We start from the raw sequence: 20,384 nt of genomic DNA on the forward strand, positions 1-20,384 counted from the left end.
GTCTTGCTCAGTGGCAGATTCTGATTCTGTGGGCCTGGCATTGACCCTGAACTTCTAGATACTTAACAAGCCCTCCTCCCCCCCCCCCCCAGTTATGCCAGTACTGGCAGTTGTGGGACAACATTTTGAACAGCAAGTTGCTAACCTAGTGGCTCCCAGACTTTGTGGCACATTTGAATTACCAGGGGACCTTTTAGAACGTCCTTACTCTAGGACACATCCATACCAATTAAATCAGAATAGCTGAGGGTGGAAGCCAAGCATAAGTTGTTTTTCAAGAACCCCAGGTGGTTCCAGTGGTCAGCAAATTTTGGGAACTACTACACTAGGGGTAATTGGTCTATTCAGATTTCCACTTTACTCAATTTTGGTTACTTTTATTTTATAAGTAATTGCCCATTTAAGTTTTCAGAGTTGTGGTCAGTAAGTTGTATGTGTTATTCTCTTATAATTTTTTTTAATGTATTTGGTTTCTATGGTTATGTTTCCCTTCTATTATATATTTTGGCCTTTTCTTTTTTCCTTAATGAGGTTTCCAAATGATTATTCTGTTTTGCTGGTCTTCTCAGAAAATCCCCTTCCCTTTTATTCTTTTGTTTTAAATACTTCTTCTTCTATTTTGTTTCTCAGCTTTTATCTTTAATTACCTTTTTAATTTTTCTTGGGTTGTTTTACTGTTCTATCTTATGATAAAGTAATTTTGCCTTTTGTCTTTTTCTTTTCATTGCTTTCTAGATAGTTTATAATTTTTCATTTGATTTTGTTTGATCCTCGCTAATTTTCTTAATTTTCAGGTAGTTGAGAAAATGTGGTCACTTTCTTTTTTTTTGCTTTTAATCTTATTTACCAAAGATGAAATAGTATAGTAGTTTTCTCTTTGGTCAAGGACATGATCGATTTCTATAAAATTTCTGTGGACATGCTAACAAAGTATACTTTGTATTTGAATAATATAAAGTTAGTCGTTGTCTAATAGTCATGTTCAGTTCTAAAAGAGAATGTATTCAAAATTCTCACTATCATTGTGTTTTTATCAAGTTTCCTGTACTTTAAGTTTTTGTTTTATGCACTCTCCACAATATTGTTTGATGCATATATGGTTTATGATTTATCTTCTTTATCATATATGCCTTTTATCCATTTGTAATATTCTTTATCTCATTTATTATAATTCATCTTAGATTCTCTTAGCCACTGCTGACACTGCTTGCTTTTTGTTTGATTTTGCCTGATTTGTCTTTGCAGACTATTTTATTTTCAACTTTTTATTCTTAATATTTTATTCTTGTTATTTTGTCTTCAATGTATGTCTTAAAAATAGCTGAATTTTATTTGCTTCGGTGGTCTAATGTTCTTTATGGGATAATTCAGTCCACTTACCTAATAATGGTTGATATGCTCGATTTTATTCATTCTATTTACCTTATGTTATTTATTTTTACATCTTATGTCCTTAGTTTTATTGTCTTAATTAAGTTACTATTCACTGTTTGTTTTCTCTTTGTTAATTTGGAAGTTCTGCCTTCCCTTTCCCTGCTCTTAAAATGAAATCTCTTTCTTTATTATTAGTTGAAAACAAATACAGTTTTCATATTGACTCATAGGTACTGTGATTACCATCTATATTATAGAGAAGCGTGAGATGCGGACACACTGCTCAGCCTGCCTTAGGTTCACATAGTAAGTGGCAGAGCGGATCATTTAGTATACTTTAACATAATGTAATATAATTTTATTTATTATATTTTAATGTGACATTAATTACAGTAAAATGTAATTTAATCTTAATTCAACTTAATTTACTATACTGTAAAAATAAATACAGTCCACTTAGTAAACAATAAACTATCTGTGCTAATAAATTTAAGAATATGAAAGAATTGATTATTTTCTTGGATAATATGTAATAAAATTGCCTCAAGACCAGAAAACAATGGAGCAAATTCATGAAAGACTCAGAGTTTTCTAAGAATCTTCTCTGAAACATTACAAGAAGATAATTTTACCAATGAGTTTGTCCAAACTTTCATCAACTTTTTATAAGTTTTTTTATAAAAATGGCTGTCATCCAAACCATTTTATGAAGCATGTATGTAACCCTAGAATGAAAACTTCAGAAATGAAACAAAAATCTCCAGAAGAGCATACCAGCTACATAGAGAGAACTTAGAAGAAACTGTTAGCAAACCAATTTAGCAGTAAATTAAAAGAGTTACCTTATGTGGATAAGCAAAGAATTTAATCTAAGAATTCAGGAATATATAACAACAATAAATGCTGTAAGGAAATTTAAAAAGGAGAATCTCTGCTAATGCCAGAAAAGCATTTTTAACCATTATAATCAGAACACTTTTAAAAATCTGAGAAAACTTGGAATCAAGTGAACATATAAAATGATAAGAATAAATCAATTATTAATTAATAACAACATTATCATCAACTGTGAAACTCTAGAAGGACTCTCATTAATATTAGGAATAGAATATTCCTACTAGCACAATTCCTATTTTACATATTTTTAAATGTTCAAAGAAATAATGCATAAGTATCTGAAAAAATCCAACTTTATTATAATTAAATGAAAATTATGACATTAATGTAATATCTTTTCTCTATCAACTTGCTATAATTAAAACAAGTACCTATTAATATGACTAATATGTAATTATGGCAGCAGGGTGGTGACATGGACACTCTCATTCTGCCTGAGGGAAAAGAAATTGGCAAAAATCTTTATGGAAAGCAGCTTGACACTTTTTAACTAAGAGCTTTAGAAGAGTTTCTGTCCTTTGACCTAGTAATTCCACTTCTGGGAACTCCAGCCTAAGGAAATCATGAGAATCGCTGACAAAGATTTGTGTACGAGGATGTTAATGGCAGTTTTGTTTATAATATTTTAAAAAATGGGAAATAACCTAAAATGCCAAAAAAAGGAGAATGGCCAAATAAAGTACAGCCATGCAGTGTAATATTATACAGGCATTAAAATCATGCTTTTGAAAAACTGTTTAAAGGGAAAATACAATGTTAATTAGAAAAAAAAAGCAAGATATAATTTCACTTAAATATGATTTCCGTTTTTAAAAATACACATTTTATATATTATATATATGTAGGAAAAAGTTTAATGGACTGGAAGGAAATGCTAAAAAACAAATAACATATTAATATTGTACTATCAGAGTGTTTTAAAACTTTAAAGTCAGAAAATTGCTTTCCTTCTGCTGAATCAAATCACCAACAGGGAGATTTCATAGTAAAGGATAAACTTAATTCTAAATGAATACTGGAATGTGAACCTTAGCTATAGGTTCAGGGTCAGTCTCTGTGCAGAGAATCATTGTCTTTGCAATGATTAGTCTGTTTCATAATCACCAACTTCATTCTTAACCGTGAACAGTTGCACGTCATTTGAGAAACTACAGATAAAGCCATGCCTTACAACACCTCTACCAGAAAATCCCTAGTAGGTTAGTCGCGGTATCTGAAGTTATATGAAGATTGGCAAAGAGCTAGTGTAAAATAATCTTATCTTCTCCCCCTTGGCATCCATAAACAAAAGGATTTAAGCATCTTTGACACTCTGTGGAAGGAAATGAACAATTGGAATCCTAAGGCTGGAAAATGCCTGTGAGATACTTAGGGGTCCTGTGCTTTCTCCAATGAGCAAGCAATGCAAGAAACTAACAGGAAAATGTGGAACCTGTGGGGTACCTCGGTGGCTCAGTCCATCTGAGCGCCTGCCTTTGGCTTAGGTCATGAACCCAGGGTCCTGGGATAGAACCCTTTTAGAGCTTCCTGATGAGGAGGGAGTCTGCCTCTTTCTTTCCCTCTGCCCCTCTTCCCTTGCACTTCCCACCCTCCCTCTGTAGTGCTCTCTCTCTGTCTCTGTCTCAAATAAATAAATCGTTTTTTTTTTTAAAAAAAAAAAGTGGAACCTGAGCATTGTAGTGGGCTTTGGAGGCACTCATTCCGTTTTCTACCCAAAGTGAGAATTCTTAAATCTAATGGGGTGGAGGTTCTTTACTGCCTCTGGGAAACCTCCTACCCCTGTAGACATGTTTCCCCATCTGTAAAATGGGAACTCTTGGCCGAAAACTGGTATGATAATTAGGAGTATTATGTGAATTAGTGCTTTTGAAGATATTAGAGCAGTAGTTTGGCATGTGTTGGCTGTTACTACCTCTGCAAAGTTTCCCATTCCCTTCTAGGATTTTTCTCATTGGATGACAAATCTGGTTATTGAGCCAAAAAACAGTTCCTGGAACTATGCAGAAGTCTTATCCAACATCTACATTAACAGTCCTTCTAATACTTGAAGACAGCTTTCATGAATTTAATAACTGCTTTCTGTGTTTTTTTTCTTTTTTAATTTCAAGAATAGAACACAGTAGACTATAAAAATGAGCGTTATCAGTTTTCCTTTGGATTTTCTATGTAAATGTTGTTTAACATTCAAATGGAGCTGATTATAATTTGAGATATTAACAGTTAGATATGCCATTGTGTCCCTTTGTTATTGTTTGTAAAGGAGGTTAAACACTATATTAACTTCTGAGTAGTGATTTATTGTTGCTTTTGTTAGAGAAAAATAAAAAAAGAAGTAAAATAATATAATTTGATATTGCCTTTGAGAATTTTCAGTTTGCAGAGGTCTTTATTTCCTACTCAATTTTATTTTTTAAAAAGCATTACATGTAGTGTAAATACAGCATCCCATAAATGCCGAGTTGTTCTTTGCTTCTTGGCTTAAGCTGTTGTGTAATATTGCTCTGTAACCATTAAGCAGCTGCTCTGCCTCAGAGATGCTCATATTTCCTTTGGTAGACGAAGGGAATTTACTATATGAATGTCTCCAAATTGCTTTAAAATCGTTGGCCTTTGTATCAGCTATTTAGATTCACAGTGGTCTACGTAACACATGAAAACCATGTTTCTGGAAGGCCCCAGCAGCCTGGAGGTTACAGATGGGGTTGTGTTAATAGTAATAACCTGCATTTTGCTGAGTCTCATCTTCTGCACTATTGCAGGGCTCCTGACACTGCATGATTCTCCCTGGTTACTTTGTCAGAGTCCTTATGCACGGTTTCTTACGGACGTTCTTGTATGCTGCTAGCTGTCCAAGTGCTCTGTCATCCCCTATTTCTTTTCTTTGCCCTCCTCATCTTGGATATTGCCTGTTCATTGTAAGGCTGCACTGTGTGCAGAGATGAATGGAGGAGGCAGCCGGCTGCCTCAGGTGCTTCTGCCAGCTACCCAGTCGCCTGATTCCGCCCCAGGCCCTACTCCTATAAGGGCATGTGGGTAGGCTTTACTGCTCATTCTAGGGAGCCCTCCTTTCAGTGAAGTCTCACTATGCTCCATGAAGGACTGGAACCCAGTTGGACCTACGGGGGCTGCATTTTGTCTAGGGGTGCCAAAGCAGTTCTAACATAGTTCCAGTCCCTTTCATAGTTTCAGCAAAATAACTCTCTCAGGTTTCCTTGTAGATTCAGATTCCTCAAACTTGAATTGGAGAAACACCCTGCTACATACTGAATTGCCTTCCCTTTGCCTTTGTGTGACTGCCTGTCTTCCTGCTAGTAGAATGAGCCTGGGGCGGCGGCGGGGGGGGGGGGGCTCCTCCCTCCCATGTGATTTGGGCCCTGAGATCCACACACAATTCTGTCTTCTTGCGTATGGAGCCCCAACTACTCACTGGCGTGATAAGGAAATGAACTTCAGATGGTATCTACATATTGAAATGTTATTATGTATGACCCATGATTCAATTTATCTAAATATATTGAAATGTTCACTAGTCACTCATTTATCAATTTATTTTACAAATATTTTTGAACTCTGACTCTTTAAACACTTCTAGTTTCTTGGTAGTTACTTACTGCTAACTGCCTAAAGTTTTACACTAGTCGGAAACAAAGTCAGATATAATCTGACTGTAATCATCATTCTTTCCCATTCTACCCAAAAGCCTAAATAAACCCCTCAGTGGATGAGTTCTAGGGAATAACAAGAGTCAGTATAGTTATCCTTAAACCTTAAGCCATCTATACCTACATTGTTATGTAATTACTAAAATGCTTATTTATGACCCTGTTCCAAAAGGTTAAAATATTTAAAATTTTGTTCAGTAAGCATTTATTTAGTAGCCACTGTATATACAGGCGCTGAGTTAGTTAAGGGAGATTCAGAGATTAACAAAACACAGTCACTCTCCCAAATAAAGGAGCTGATAATCCAATAAGAAACACAAAACTTGAAAACAGATACCTTGGACACTTGAAATGTGTAAAGTGATGTAAACTAAGTACAAAGTAGCTGCTCTAAATTCAGAAGAAAGATTATTCTGGCTGGCACAGGGATTGGGAGAGGAGGGTGGAGGAACAGGTTAATGAGTGGATGATGGCCGAGTTGGACATTACAGGATGAGAACAGGGCACACAGAGAGCCATCTGATGAGAGGGAGGGAACTGCATGAGAAAGATGGGAGGGCGAGCATTAACAGGGTACATTTGGTGAGGACAAATAGTCTTGTCTGATTGGTTAAGTATGTGAGCTGCCATCAAGATAAATAAGGTCTTTGTATTTCATGTATTTGCCAAATATAAAATTTTACATTTACTGTATCTGGAATGAAGTATAATTTGTTATACTTAACAAAGATGTGTATTGCTTTTGTTGTTGATTTATATGATGATAACCTACCATGGTTCAGAAAATTGAAAGTATCTCTTCCCCCCCAACCACACAAAGGGAGTCTTTGTCTTTTTTTGTCTTCTTGGCTTTAAGCAGCTTGTATAGTGTAGGCTACCTAAAAGTTTCTCAGTAATCACTGAGATGAATTCAATGTGGTGAAAAATTAAGTTGCTTGAGAAGTAGGAGTTTCTTAAAACAAATACAGGTATATCACATTTTGTCATTATCCTCTTTAAAATGTATATTTTTTGAAGTAATATGTAACATAATATCTAAATTTTATCACCAGCTGAGATCTCATAATTCCTTCATACTCTTTTGTTCTGCTTCTAAAGAAGGTGAACAGTGGGTACAATACAGTGTTCAGACACGCAACGCTCATAGGTTCACAACAGTGAAGCATATAAGCTTATTGAATGATGTTCTATCTTTTCATGCTACGTCAAAAAGTGTTGTAGTAGCTTTTGTTCTGGTAAAATTTCTAAATAAAGATTTACGAGTAATTTGAGAGTGTCTGGAATCCAGTGTGTGCCTTTCAGTGTGTGGGTGATTTTGACCCAACTGGCCAGTCCTAACTTATTGGGGACATTTAATCAGTGCCCACTGTGGATTTCATATTTTTATCTCACTTATCACTCATAATAATTTTATTATCTCTGGTTTTTAAATGAGGAATCTGAGACCCCCAAGAGTCTAATAACATGACCAGGATTCACACTGATCAAGTGATTGGGAGTCAAATGCCAGCTCCTTGATTTAAGAGCTCTCAGAGCTAAGCCACCTGTGACTCATATTCTTGCCCCAAATCAAATCCCTTGGTCAGCCCTAAAATTTAATGTAAAATCTGCTCCAGTTGCCAGTTCTCTGATTCTAGAGCTTGTTTTCCTGGAAACATGAATTCTGGGGGTTCTCAGGCTTTTCTTACTCTCTTCCTGGGAAGCAGAGAGTAACCATACCCCTCCTGATATTGTGTCCCTCTGTATACCTCCTTTGTATCAATGAGAAGCTGGGGACGTGACTGGTGTTTGTGGGAGTCCTCATCTCTGATCCTGTACACAGCTTGACCAGATGCCAAACAGCACTGAACTTACTCAGGCTCCAAAACCCATGGCAGGCCACAGTCACTGGGGACCCTGTACTTGGATGTCACACAAGGGTCATGTGGAATTCCTGGAGGCCTGGATTTATCACCAGTTACTAGAAAAAGTATGCAGTTCTTGAAATGAAGGGAGTCCAAGAAGTAGTAGTAGCAAGAATAAGCAGGCAGTGAAATCAGGCGAAGTATATCAAAGGTGTATGGAAATAGGTCGATGCAAAGTATTTGCTGTAGGTACAAGTTCTGCTTTTGTGTGATTCATGACCCTGGAACAAGGGGGGGGGGAGTGCTGGTAACAGCAGCTCGCTTTTCTTTAATCAGGGAAGGATTTGTGAGAGAACAGTGGTTTCAAGAGATCTTTGAAGTAATTCCAACAAGGTTCTAATTGTGGTTGTGGTTTTCCTTTTTCTTCCTTTCTTTTTTTTTTTTTTTTTTTTTTTTTTAAATGAGTAGACTTTAGTCTACCAGGTGCTTCTGAGCTGAGTGCATTCAGTAAGAACCCCTGAATCTTAATTCTCTGTGCATGGGCTGTGGCAAATAAAACCATACCAGTTTCCCTGTACATTTAGAAAGCGGAGAAGAAATTTTCCTAGGAAATGATTTGGCACTTAAACTTCTTACTTTTGTTTAAACAGACCCCGGATTGCATTCGAAGAGTTTTGCTTTTACTCGTGTTTGTTATAAGCAGACTTGGTTTTTGTTCTAACCTTTGGTTTAAAAACACTTGAACAAATCCTAGTGTTTAATCATTTATTTGCTTCCTGCTTGTGCTGATCTGGATATTTATTTTCCTCTGGATATTTATTTTCAGGTTACCTGGAGGATAGTTTTGTAAAATCTGGAGTCTTCAATGTATCTGAACTCGTGAGGGTATCCAGAAGTAAGTAAATAGTTTTGTTATTATTTAATCATACAGTATGATTTAACATATTTTATATTTTGAACCCTCAATACAGTATTAAGAATAACGACTTACTAGGAAAATTTGAGTTTTAAAATCTCCATCTTTTTGATGAAATCATAAGTGAGTATATTTTGTTGGATTTCCTTAAATGCTTGCATTTAGATCATCAAACTTTTGTAGTACAAAAATAATTTGGGGGTTGTTCTGATTGCTGTGTTATTGGTATTCATTTAATTCGCTGTTCTCTCTGTGACCATAGATGGTCATTTATATCAAAGGAAGTGTGATTAATTAAATGTACTCCATGTTGTTATGATAACCCACATAAGTTTCCTGTAGATAAGTGCTTTTTCATTTTACTAACGTTTTGGTGGGGGCTTGGAGATGTACAGGATATACACACTAACATGCAGAGTGTAGAGGGATGCAGAAATTAACTTTGCAGATTGTAGTTTGGATATAGATAGCAAGCTATTGTGAACCAAAACAATGTCCAATTGTTTTTAACTGGCCACCTCACCTGAGACACCATTCTTGACAGGCTGGATGAGATTTTTCTCAGGTTAAGTTCACCTGGCCAGCTACCTATAAGCAAGGGAGTAGTTTACTAACTCAAGTCTTTTATGTATTACTAGTGTATACAAATATACCTGAGATGTAGCTCTCGAGGCATTGATGATGTTAAAGGAGGTGACTCATTTCTTCTTGTTCTCTTTGATTTAGCTTATTTCTGTAACCTTGAAGGCTGTATTTTTACCCGATATTTTGTTAGAGAGCATCACCATTTGGAATGACGTTACTCAGATGATGTAGTGGTATTCTGTTCTCGTTTATGTTGTGTTTTTCATCTGGGTCAAGTTCAGAGATCTTGAACAAGAATTATGATGATCCCAAAAGAATAAAGCAAGTTACTGGGGATAAGTTTAGATAGTGTGTTAGAGTTGTGGTCAGTGAAATAATCCCCCATCCTAGCTGGTGACTGTGTCTTTCGAACTATAGTTTTCTTAAATAGTTCCTCTTTCTAGGGTGGCCAGTGCAAATAGCATGTATCTCACGGAGTTGTATACATGAACATTTAAGACCTTTAGTAACTTAACCCTTTGACATATTCTGCAGTAGATAAATGTATGCCCCAAAGTCTTCTGTCATGGATCTGTTTACTTAGGGCAGCACAGGTAACCAAAACCTAATATAATATCCTATATCCCAGCATCTCCAGGGTTCATGTTTGTGGAACAGAAGGATTCTGATGGTCTACTCCACTGACCAAGGCAGTGTCTTACTTGTTTTTCCCGATCAATAATGTGATATGGAAGGCCTCTGACATTTGAAAGTTTTCTGTGTTTATTTTTAATTTGGAAAGGAACGTGCCTGATCCCTCATTACCACTTTCTGGCATCATGTAAGGAAGGGAGAATTTGAAAGTGGGGGTGGTTGTGTGTGTGTGTCAGGGGTGTTTTCCCTATACTGTTCTCCTATAGTTATGAGACATTATTAACATTATTTGTTTAAAGTTGTCTTTTCCTAAGTTTCATGATATATTTCCTTCTTCTTATGAGAAGGACTGAAGTCATCTATTAGAAAGTATTATCCATTCCTCATTATAGGTAACATCATGTTAGACACTATAGAAGGGTAGCTACATAGAACATTTAAAAGCCCAGAGTGGGGCAGCCCTGGTGGCTCAGCAGTATAGCGCCTGCCTTCAGCCCAGGGTGTGATCCTGGAGACCCCGGATCGAGTCCCACGTCAGGCTCCCTGCATGGAGCCTGCTTCTCCCTCTGCCTGTGTCTCTGCCTCTCTCTCTCTCTTTCTATCTCTATCTCTCTGTCTCTCATGGATAAATAAATAAAATCTTTAAAAATAAATAAATAAAAGCCCAGAGTGATATTTTGAAAAATCTGAATGTAAACATAAAGACTTAAATGCCTTTTTAGAACAGTTCAAAAGTGAGGCAAATTTAATATACTGATTTTTTTAAAGCTTACACTGTCATCTCTTAGAGGTTTTTAAGTTACCTGTTACAACACACATTACTGATCTATAATTAGGATATTGATTATCTATATTCATTCATTAATTTATTCAGCAAACATTTATTTACTACTCTGTATGTAAATAGGTGTCGCTGAAATGCTTGAGAAGTTATTCTCCTAAGTGTTTTAATATATCCACATCGTAATCTTATTTATACAGATGAACTTGGTTGTTTATGAAATATGGGTTTGCTAAGTAAGCAGAAACTTCAGCACAATCCCGATGCTGTATATCACAAATTCTGACTTCTTGAGGGTTTACAGTATGTTAATGGTTTCTGGCCTCCAGGGTTTGACTAGTATAACCCACTAATGTGTCTGTTGACTTTAGCTAATGAAGCTCCTCAGTTTTAGGATAGTTATCTTTCTGTTGAATGATATTATCTCCATCTTAAAAGTTGATTTAGGATCTGCTTTTGGGGTGACAAGAACAATGAGAGAGATTAAGAGTTGGCCTCTAACCCTTAGAATCTGAAGTTCTTTGGAGCTTCATTTCTAAGAGGATATTGGCAGCCTCTTAAACATGATTTGCAACCTTCAGAATTCAGCTCTCTGGGAGAGGTGATAACACTGATCTTTGGATTTGATGTAAGTTCTTCCGGAGACTTTTAAGCAGGAGCATCAGCCTGGGACTTGCCAGGCTCACAAACTCTCTTTGTTATTAAATACATTTGGTGAGTGCTGCTTTCAAATTTGACCATGTTTCTTATTAATCTACTCTTCTTCATGTATTCTCCTATTTAATGTCAGAATGCACACTAGATTTTTGCAATGCTCCTGTATAAACCTGTGACTAAATTATTTTTATTACTGTCTTGCTAGTCGGTAACAATCCTTCTGCAACAAAATTTAGAAAAACAAAATTTCCAAAGATTTTTTAAATTATTATTTTACTATAAATTTCATCTAGTATGTTTATGGCAAAGCAATCTGTGTTGACTACTAAGCCGTATGTATGAAATACAAACTGCAGATCTTTGCTTAAATGTTGCATGGCTTAGTAAATTGCAAATACTTTATGTAAGCTATAACTTGTAAGTTTCCTGTTAGTAATTCAGTTCTTTGAATTGTATCCATTACTGTTGTAGGAGACTGGATGGATTACCGACTTTCAGGGAGTCCCTCAAATGCCTCCCTGCTTTCCACATACCCTGCTTTCCAATGTCACATAGAACATGGTTCTAATAATAAACTTTAAAGTATGTAGTTACTGTGGGATTTCTTACCTTACTTTTTTTTTAACCTCCCGTGTACCTTAAGCCATAATAACCAGTTACAGTTTAGCTGCCCAAAGAATTCAAGCCATTTGGGATAGTGACATCGAATACAAGTATTTTCTGTGTCACATGAAGTTAAAGTGCATTATATAAAAAAGAATAGTTTAGCAGCAGGCATAAACTCCAGAAGTTTGGAGCTGAGACTAACCTTGTATATATTGATTTAATTTTTAATAAGAGAAGAAGGATATTCATCGTATGTTCTTTGATTACTTATCTGCAGTGACACATGTGTTTCTTAATCATACTTTCTTAAAAATATTTTTAAGTAGGGATCCCTGGGTGGCGCAGCGGTTTGGCGCCTGCCTTTGGCCCAGGGCGCGATCCTGGAGACCCGGGATCGAATCCCACGTCGGGCTCCCGGTGCATGGAGCCTGCTTCTCCCTCTGCCTGTGTCTCTGCCTCTCTCTCTCTCTGTGTGACTATCATAAATAAATAAAAATTAAAAAAATATTTTAAGTAAATCTTGGCCAACCTGATATTGAAATACAATTCAGCTGACGGCAAACACATGTAGTGAACACATTAAAATTCTGGGTAAGAAAAACTCCCTGAAAATCTGCAGTCTTTTCAGAATCATGTATTCAATTTGAAGCAGTTGGGAGAGAGGAAGAATAAGTAACTATATGTTCTTAGAGTGAATCACAAGGGCTGTAGAGTTTTGTTGCCACAACCCCAGGACACACTTTCTCTTATTAGAGCTTTTGAAGGCCTGACCAAAAAAAAAGGGGGGGGGGTGGTGAGGGGGAAGAATTCTTCAGCACCGTCTTTGACACCAACCTGCCTGGTGTCACCTTGCATACTATCTCTGCCTATGACTGCTCTTGTACTAACCTCTGTTGAGAATGACCTCCCCTTAAGACCCTTCTCATTCTCTAGTGCACAGTATGGCTTCTCCACAGAGTTCTTGGATCATTCAAGCCTGCATTGGATTCTTCTTCCATGAAATTCCATAGTATTTATTGGTGATGTCATTCATTTGGGCAGTTTCATTTTAATCTGCATTATGCTGGTACTTCTATTTTTTCACTAGTGGTTTATTTACCCAGCTTTTTGCCCAATCTGTTTTGTTAAGGACAGGAACTATCTTGTATCCCTTGTAGCACCTGCCAGTAATGGACAGGAACAACAACTTGTTGAATGAACAGACTTTCAACAAATAGGTTCATTTATAACTGTTCATGTGATATGAGCTTGTTTTGAACTGTTCACTCTATGCTAACCACTCTAGGCTGCCAGGGAAGAGATACGGGGAAGAACTCAAGGAAAGAAGGAAATTCACCATTTGTTGAATACCTGTTATGTGCTTCGGCATGATGCTGGGCTTTGATCACTCCTTACCTTATTTCATGCTTAAAATAATCATAGGTGGTAGGTGACTAGTATTCTCATTTTATAGCTTGGGAAGCTAAGGCACATAACTCAGAAGTGGCAGAGGGGGTTCAAACTAAATGGCTACTTCCCAAGACTCTACCATTCTAATACAGCATGCTGTCTCACAGATCTATTCAAGATGTCTAGAAATGAATTTTTAAAATTCGAACAAATGTAACCCATTATACAAAACCAGTACTTATATACAGAAATCTCAGTTCAAAATACATCAGCAAACCCAAAAAGGTTTCTTGATTTACAAAATAATGCTTTAAAGTATATCTATTTTTATTTATTTTTAATAATTTATTTTTAATTTTTGTGAGTACATATAAATGATTTTTACAAAGTTGGGCATATAGACTTAAAAAAAAAACAGACCTAACTATTGAATAAAGCCACACTTAACTATTCATATATAAACACGAGTATGTATTTTTAGGAAAAAACCTTGGCTCTTATTTCACATTTGCCAATTTTACTTGTGCACCTGCCCTACCATAAGAATTCATTAGATCAAATAATTATTCATATGATTTCTAGTGCAGTCTAACATTAATGTTAATATTGTAATCTGATTATTTAACAGTGATATGGTTTTTGAGAACCATCTAAATACAAAGCATCTTGGTGCTAAGCAATAGGAAACATGTTTCCTCTGACACATCTGTAGACTAGTGTGGTGACAGATGTAGTGACAAATAATACAAAGGAGGGAGTGAAGAAGGTTGGAGAGTAGGAATAGGGGAAGTGGCCACCATGATTATAGTCTGAGTGCCTCAAGTTTCTAGACTTGAACACTGGTGTTGTGAGGAAGCTCTTCAAGTCGTACCCTGGTGGACTGTTGCTATTAGAGTCTCAGAGTAAAGAGAGTTTGTTGGGAGGCGTGGAAAGTATTAGCTTATTACATTCAAATAGAGATAAGTGTAAAAATCATTCCTGATATTTCTTTCTGTTTTATTCCCCAGCACCCATAACCCAGGGAACTGGAGTCAACTTCCCAATTGGAGAAATCCCGAGCCAACCATACTATCATGACATGAACTCGGGGGTCAATCTTCAGAGGTCACTGTCTTCTCCACCAAGCAGGTAACTGAAAGAGGAGCTGTACTTGTTCTCAGTCTATAGGCAGATAAGTAGATAGGTAGACAGACAGATAGGTAGGTAGTTAAAGAGATCGGGGAAACAAAGCCAAGAATGAAGACTTTTTACTGATTCTACATAAATTTTTAATCTTACCTGGTTACATTTGTTTTGATATTTGAAAATTAAGTGTAATTTTTCAAAGCAGTAAAAAAAAATCTTTTGGGTGGGACAAGGGAACTATATTCCCTTCATGTAAAATATATGACTTATTTTATTTGCTCCTATAAAATATTATAATTCTGCAAAGTTACTAAATCTTTTGGTGACTTTAAAAATGATGTTATCACGGGATCCCTGGGTGGCGCAGCGGTTTAGCGCCTGCCTTTGGCCCAGGGTGCGATCCTGGAGACCCGGGATCGAATCCCACGTTGGGCTCCCGGTGCATGGAGCCTGCTTCTCCCTCTGCCTATGTCTCTGCCTCTCTCTCTCTCTCTCTCTCTCTCTCTCTCTCTCTCTCTGTGACTATCATAAATAAATAAAAAAAAATTAAAAAAAATGATGTTATCATGGCAGAGAGCCCTGATCTATGACTGATCCATCCTGGTAACTTTTCTCTAATATCATATCCAATCTGGGTATAATGAAACCATGAAAAATAAAATGTGTCATCTGCTTAACCTTAGAAGTAAAAGCCTTATTCTAGGCCACACTTGGCTAATGTCTTCAGGGAATTGGTATTTTTAAAAATAATTTAGTTGATTATCAGTTACCAATGAAAATATTACCTGCTCTGAGATTTGGTTTGACCAGCCTTTGTCGGGAAGAGCTACAGTGAGGTTACTTTACTTTTTAGCTCTCTGTTGACATTCTCACTTTTCTCTCTTGACCTTCTGATTGCAACTTTGAGGCCCACAGAAGTTTAAAAAGAGGTTTCCTATTTAAATGAGGGATAAATAGATTGGAAAGTTGTTATGCATAGGATTTAGTGATGATGCGTTCCACTGCTCTAGAATGCTAGAAAAGGACTGAGTTACTGAGAAGCAAGATGACTAAATATTATAGCTTTATTGTTTTTTTTTTGAGTTGGATTTTCTATATAAATGAACATCCATCTATCTCATTTTCAGAACATTACATATACCCATGATCAAATGTAAGAGTGTACATGAATTCCAGAGCAAAACATTTTGCTGTATAATATCCATTTTTTAAGACTAAAAGAATATCTGGGTAATCATTTTCCTATGCTGTTATCAATAATGAAAGTAAATTGCATTTGAATTATGGGGCTATGCACATTTGTATATTAACTAAGTTTAATTTTATATCATTTATGGTCAAACTGCATTTTCATATAGTTAGGTTACATAGCAAGGAATTTGGTTTATTGTCACTCAGATGGTCTGTGACATATTTGGGTCTTAAAAATACTTTCGTTTTTCTAAATTTGAGATGTGAACAGTACGTTTTTATTTGGTCCAGTGGGTCAGTATGTTGTCAACACAGATCTTTCTTCATGGTCATTTGGTTTCAGATACTATGCCATTCAGAATGAGAAAGATTTCAAAAACATTTCTCTATTATTTTCTTATGAAAGTCTTTTCTCTCTCACTTTAAGTCTTTTGTACATATTTACTACTGATTCACAGCTGTGAGAGAATTAGATTAAAGGAGAGTTTTAAAAACTGTATATTCTAACTTTGGATACCATAGGAATAAATTAAAGAACTATTATTTACTCCCACTGTGGTTTTACATGGTCTAAAATTGCTATCATCTATATCATGTTAATACTCTGGGAGTTGTGAGTCAAATATTAATCACAGGTACATCTGTGAATATGTACACATGCTTCTAGGATTTGGAAACAGTGCAGTAAAAAGAGCACAGTTTTGGAAGTCCAAGTCCTTACTTTGTGGCAGACTGCTTCCACTAGCATGCCCTAGGAAATTCACTGAATTTTTCCAAATTTGTCTCCCCATTTGTAAAAAAAGGGAGAACTGATTTATATATATTTCGGAGTTATGAAGTCAGTTCTAGCTCTGAAATCCTATGACATTATGTTTATTATCACTGCATAAAATTAATTCAGAGAGTATCTTTTTTGGTTTTTACCTGTAGAGATATACATAAGATTTTTTTTCTATAAGATTTTTTTAAAAGAAAAAATCCATTTTCATAGTCAGACTTGACTGTTTAATATTAGTGGAAATATATGATAGCAGAATATCATGCAAGATGGCCTGTGCCATGACATAGCTGTAAATTTTTATTTATTTATTTTTGAGAGTCGGCCATGCTGAGGGTTGGGGAGGGAGAGAGAGAATCTTAAGTAGGCTCCACACCCAGCATAGAGCCAAATGCAGGGCTCAATCCCATGACCCTAAGATCATCACCTGAGCCAAAATCAAGAGTTGGATGGACCTTAACCAACTGAGCCACCAAGGAGTCCCTAAAATGTGTCATTTTGAAAGTATACTGTTTGGTTTGAATTTGGCAATGACCCATTTTTTATGGTTGATCTTGAAAATAAAAGATCACTAACCTAACTTTTTTGAAAAAATATAAAGAGGAATATATGAAATAATTTATAATCAATAAAGTACTACAAAATTTTTGTATTATTAATTATATGGTTATTACCTATAATTACTATTTAATAAGTATCTTCTAATTTGCCAGCCATTAACTAAGAGCTTTACATTTAATCCTCTCAACCACTCCTCTTTGAACTGGTTTTATTATTTCCATTTTACAAATGATTAAACTGAGTTTAGAAAGGTTAAGTAGCTTACTATTAAGAAGTAGTGAGTGGCCTAGTCAAGATTTGATACTAGACTGATTCTACTCCAAAGCTCACGTTCTACTGCCTTATCTTTGAATTAATGTGAAAGAATTACATTGTTATGGCAAATGCAATGCTAATGAATATTATTAGCATTGATAATAATGATAAGAGTCAGGTACAGTCTAAATTTTAAAGTTAGTACACATATCAAGAATTCACTATTTACAATAGAAATTTTTTGGAAACACCTTTTAAAAGGTAAATATAATAAACACCATATCTGTTAGGGAGGTACAGGTATGATATGGTGAAATAAGCAATATTATACAATGAAAAGTGTTTGCTACTCGAATTGAAGTATTGAATAATCTCCATTATTTCAGAAATGATTCTGAGATGCTACTACCTGTGTTATGGAAATTTTCATGCTAAGAATCTTCTCAAATGATACACTTTCATCTGCTACAGCCTACTTAGATATCCCATTAATGTAACTGTTGTCATATTTTAACAGCAAAAGACCCAAAACTATATCCATAGATGAAAATATGGAACCAAGTCCTACAGGAGACTTCTACCCATCTCCGAATTCACCAGCTGCTGGCAGTCGAACATGGCATGAAAGAGATCAAGGTAAGCCATAAGGTGATTCCTCTGGGGACAAGTAGGATATCAGTTTATTAGGTTTCATTTAGCCAGAATTTCATAATTGAGTCAATATGGATTATATCATCTTCATAAAATGATTGCAGTAAAATTATTTTTAAGATAATGTACTAGTTACATGTCACCAAAGTTGTAAAAATCCCCTATTTTCCATGTTGGACTTTTTCCCTCAGACAGAATGAATGATCTTTTAGAATCCCCAATTATATGTGTGACTGGTTTTGATTTGTCTGCATTTGTTGGTTGGATTGAGCAAAACCCCAAATTCTGATCCAGTTAGATCATTTGCTACTCTGTATCGGCTATTTCAGGGAGGAGCCACACTTCCAGAAGGTTTCAGGTGCCTGTTACTGAACATACCCATTTAAAGGAAGTCATAATTCCTTTTGGAAATAGGTACAGCATAAACAGTAAATATAACTGTAATGTAAGAAACTTTGTGTATGAGTCAATCTAGTTGTTCCTTCTGGAGGAGACTATAACCCAGTTGTGGGGCAGCTTTGGGGGAAAATATGACTTCGTAGGTATTATTTGGCTAAATTCAGACTTAGCCCTTTTTCTTTTTTAAAGTTTATTGGGTTAAATCTATTTCACCATATATCCTCATGCCTTTTTGCCACAATTGGCAGAAGACTGTTAAGCATGGAAACTAAAAAAAAAAAAAAAAAAAAAAAAATGAACTAACTGCAATGTCTAATTGGTATGTTTGTGTGCATATGTGATTTATATCAGCAGCATATAAAATAATTGAAAATCTTATTTATTTATTTATTTATTTTTGAAAATCATATTTAAATCAAATTTTACATTTAACTAAAATGTAAAAGAAAAATCTCTTTATCAATGGTTTTTAGCCTGTGATTTGAGTTTATGTATCTGAGGCTGGGGAGCTGTATACTAGATTATCTCAGGAGGCAAATAAGTCTGAAGCATAGAAGTTAAAGCCAAAATCAGTTCCTTATTCAGGACTTATTTGCGGCTCCATAGTTTTATGCAGAGTGCCATAGGATTTAAAGAATAGTGAAGGGGGCACCTGGGTTGTTCAGTCAGTTAAGCAGCTGACTCTTGATCTCAGCTCAGGTCTTGATCTCAGGGTTGTGAGTTGAAGCCCTGTGTTGGGCTCCATGCTACATGTGGTGCCTACTTAAAGAAACTATTCCACTGGAAAAAAATATAGTGAAAAATCTTCATGGAGGAATTGGACTTTGAGTCAGGTGGGTCTCCTTTAGCATGTTGAGATTTTTAACTGGTAAAGAAGGGAGCAGATTTGCCAGAGAGAAAAACCATGGCCAAACGCTGTGTAAGAGGAAGTTTCAGAATGGCCATATCGTACTGTGCGGCTGGACACTGTACGTATAAGGAAGTAAAGAGAGGTCATGGGTCATGTTACAGAAGGATCTGAAAATCAGCTGGAGAGTTTTGGCTCTGAGATGACCTCCCCTTGCCCCTTCCAAGTCTTCTTCAGATAGTAGACAAAATTTGTAAAACATCAGACCATTATATTACTCCCCTACTTAAATCTCTCAGTAACTTGCCACTCCTCTTAGGAGAAAAAATCAGAATCCCCTCATATGTTCCTTGCTATTGCTTCTTGCACCTTAGCTTACTCCTTTGTTAATATTTGGGAAGGCAAAATCCAAGACCTTCCTCTAAGCCATGCCCTCTAGAATTCTCTTCTTCTGACTCGTCATCTCACAAATTTGGGGCATCTTTCAAATCCCAGCCTAAATTGAGGAATTTCAATCTAAGTTTGGTCTTCTATTTTCTTTCCTGACACCTAGCATTGTTCCTTCATGGTTCTCTTAGTAGATAGTTACATACTTGTTTGTGAGATTCATTGTCTAAATCTGTCTGTACTGTGAGGCCAGGGACCTTATCTTTTTTGGCTGTTATGTAACCAGCACCTGGGTGCATAGTAGGGGCACAAAAGATATTTGTTGGACAAATGAAACATTGATAGGCAGAACATCAGTCTCATTAGTGAAGGCAAGAAATAATAGGCAGGAACTTTCACCAGACTTGCAGAAGTAAGAATAAAAACAAAACTCTCAACCCTTTATATTTTATTGCTTGTTTAACTGGCATTGTCAGTTTGCTTTAAACAAAGCCATATTTGCTCTTCAGAAAATTATTCTGGAAGAGATTCTAATGGTAATAATAATAACATTGTGAATGTGTGGGAATGGGTGTGTTGTTCAGAAGTGTAGGTGTTCTTTATTATAGAGAGTGTCACTTTGTAAGAATTGATTCCTCTTCCAGCCTATTGAATAAAGCCAATCTCAAATCATATTATAAAACATTTTTGAAAAGTAGAAGGGAAACTGTCATTCTTTCGCTTTGTTAAATCATTGTATTGTCTTGGTGATTTTCTTTTGTCAAGATGACTAGAATTACTAGAGAAGTCTGTAAGGGCATATTTTATTAAGCATAAGGAAGAATGATCTGTTCTCAAGTATGCTTA

The 20,384-nt window shown here is 35.9% G+C and overlaps 1 protein-coding gene across 5 annotated transcripts in view; it reads left to right on the top strand.

The window, feature by feature from the left end:
* NFIB (nuclear factor I B) overlaps positions 1-20,384 on the top strand; it is a 234,621-nt gene that overhangs the window by 153,919 nt on the left and 60,318 nt on the right. For all 5 annotated transcript variants that reach the window (XM_055302607.1, XM_055302609.1, XM_055302608.1 and 2 more), the window contains exons 4-6: positions 8,604-8,672; positions 14,352-14,472; positions 17,772-17,890. In XM_055302607.1, the coding sequence (XP_055158582.1) occupies positions 8,604-8,672; positions 14,352-14,472; positions 17,772-17,890 (309 nt within the window). The remainder of the gene's footprint in view (positions 1-8,603; positions 8,673-14,351; positions 14,473-17,771; positions 17,891-20,384) is intronic.

The sequence above is a fragment of the Nyctereutes procyonoides genome, unplaced genomic scaffold, assembly GCF_905146905.1.
Source record: "Nyctereutes procyonoides isolate TBG_1078 unplaced genomic scaffold, NYPRO_anot_genome, whole genome shotgun sequence".
In the NCBI taxonomy this organism is placed as follows: Eukaryota; Metazoa; Chordata; class Mammalia; order Carnivora; family Canidae; genus Nyctereutes; species Nyctereutes procyonoides.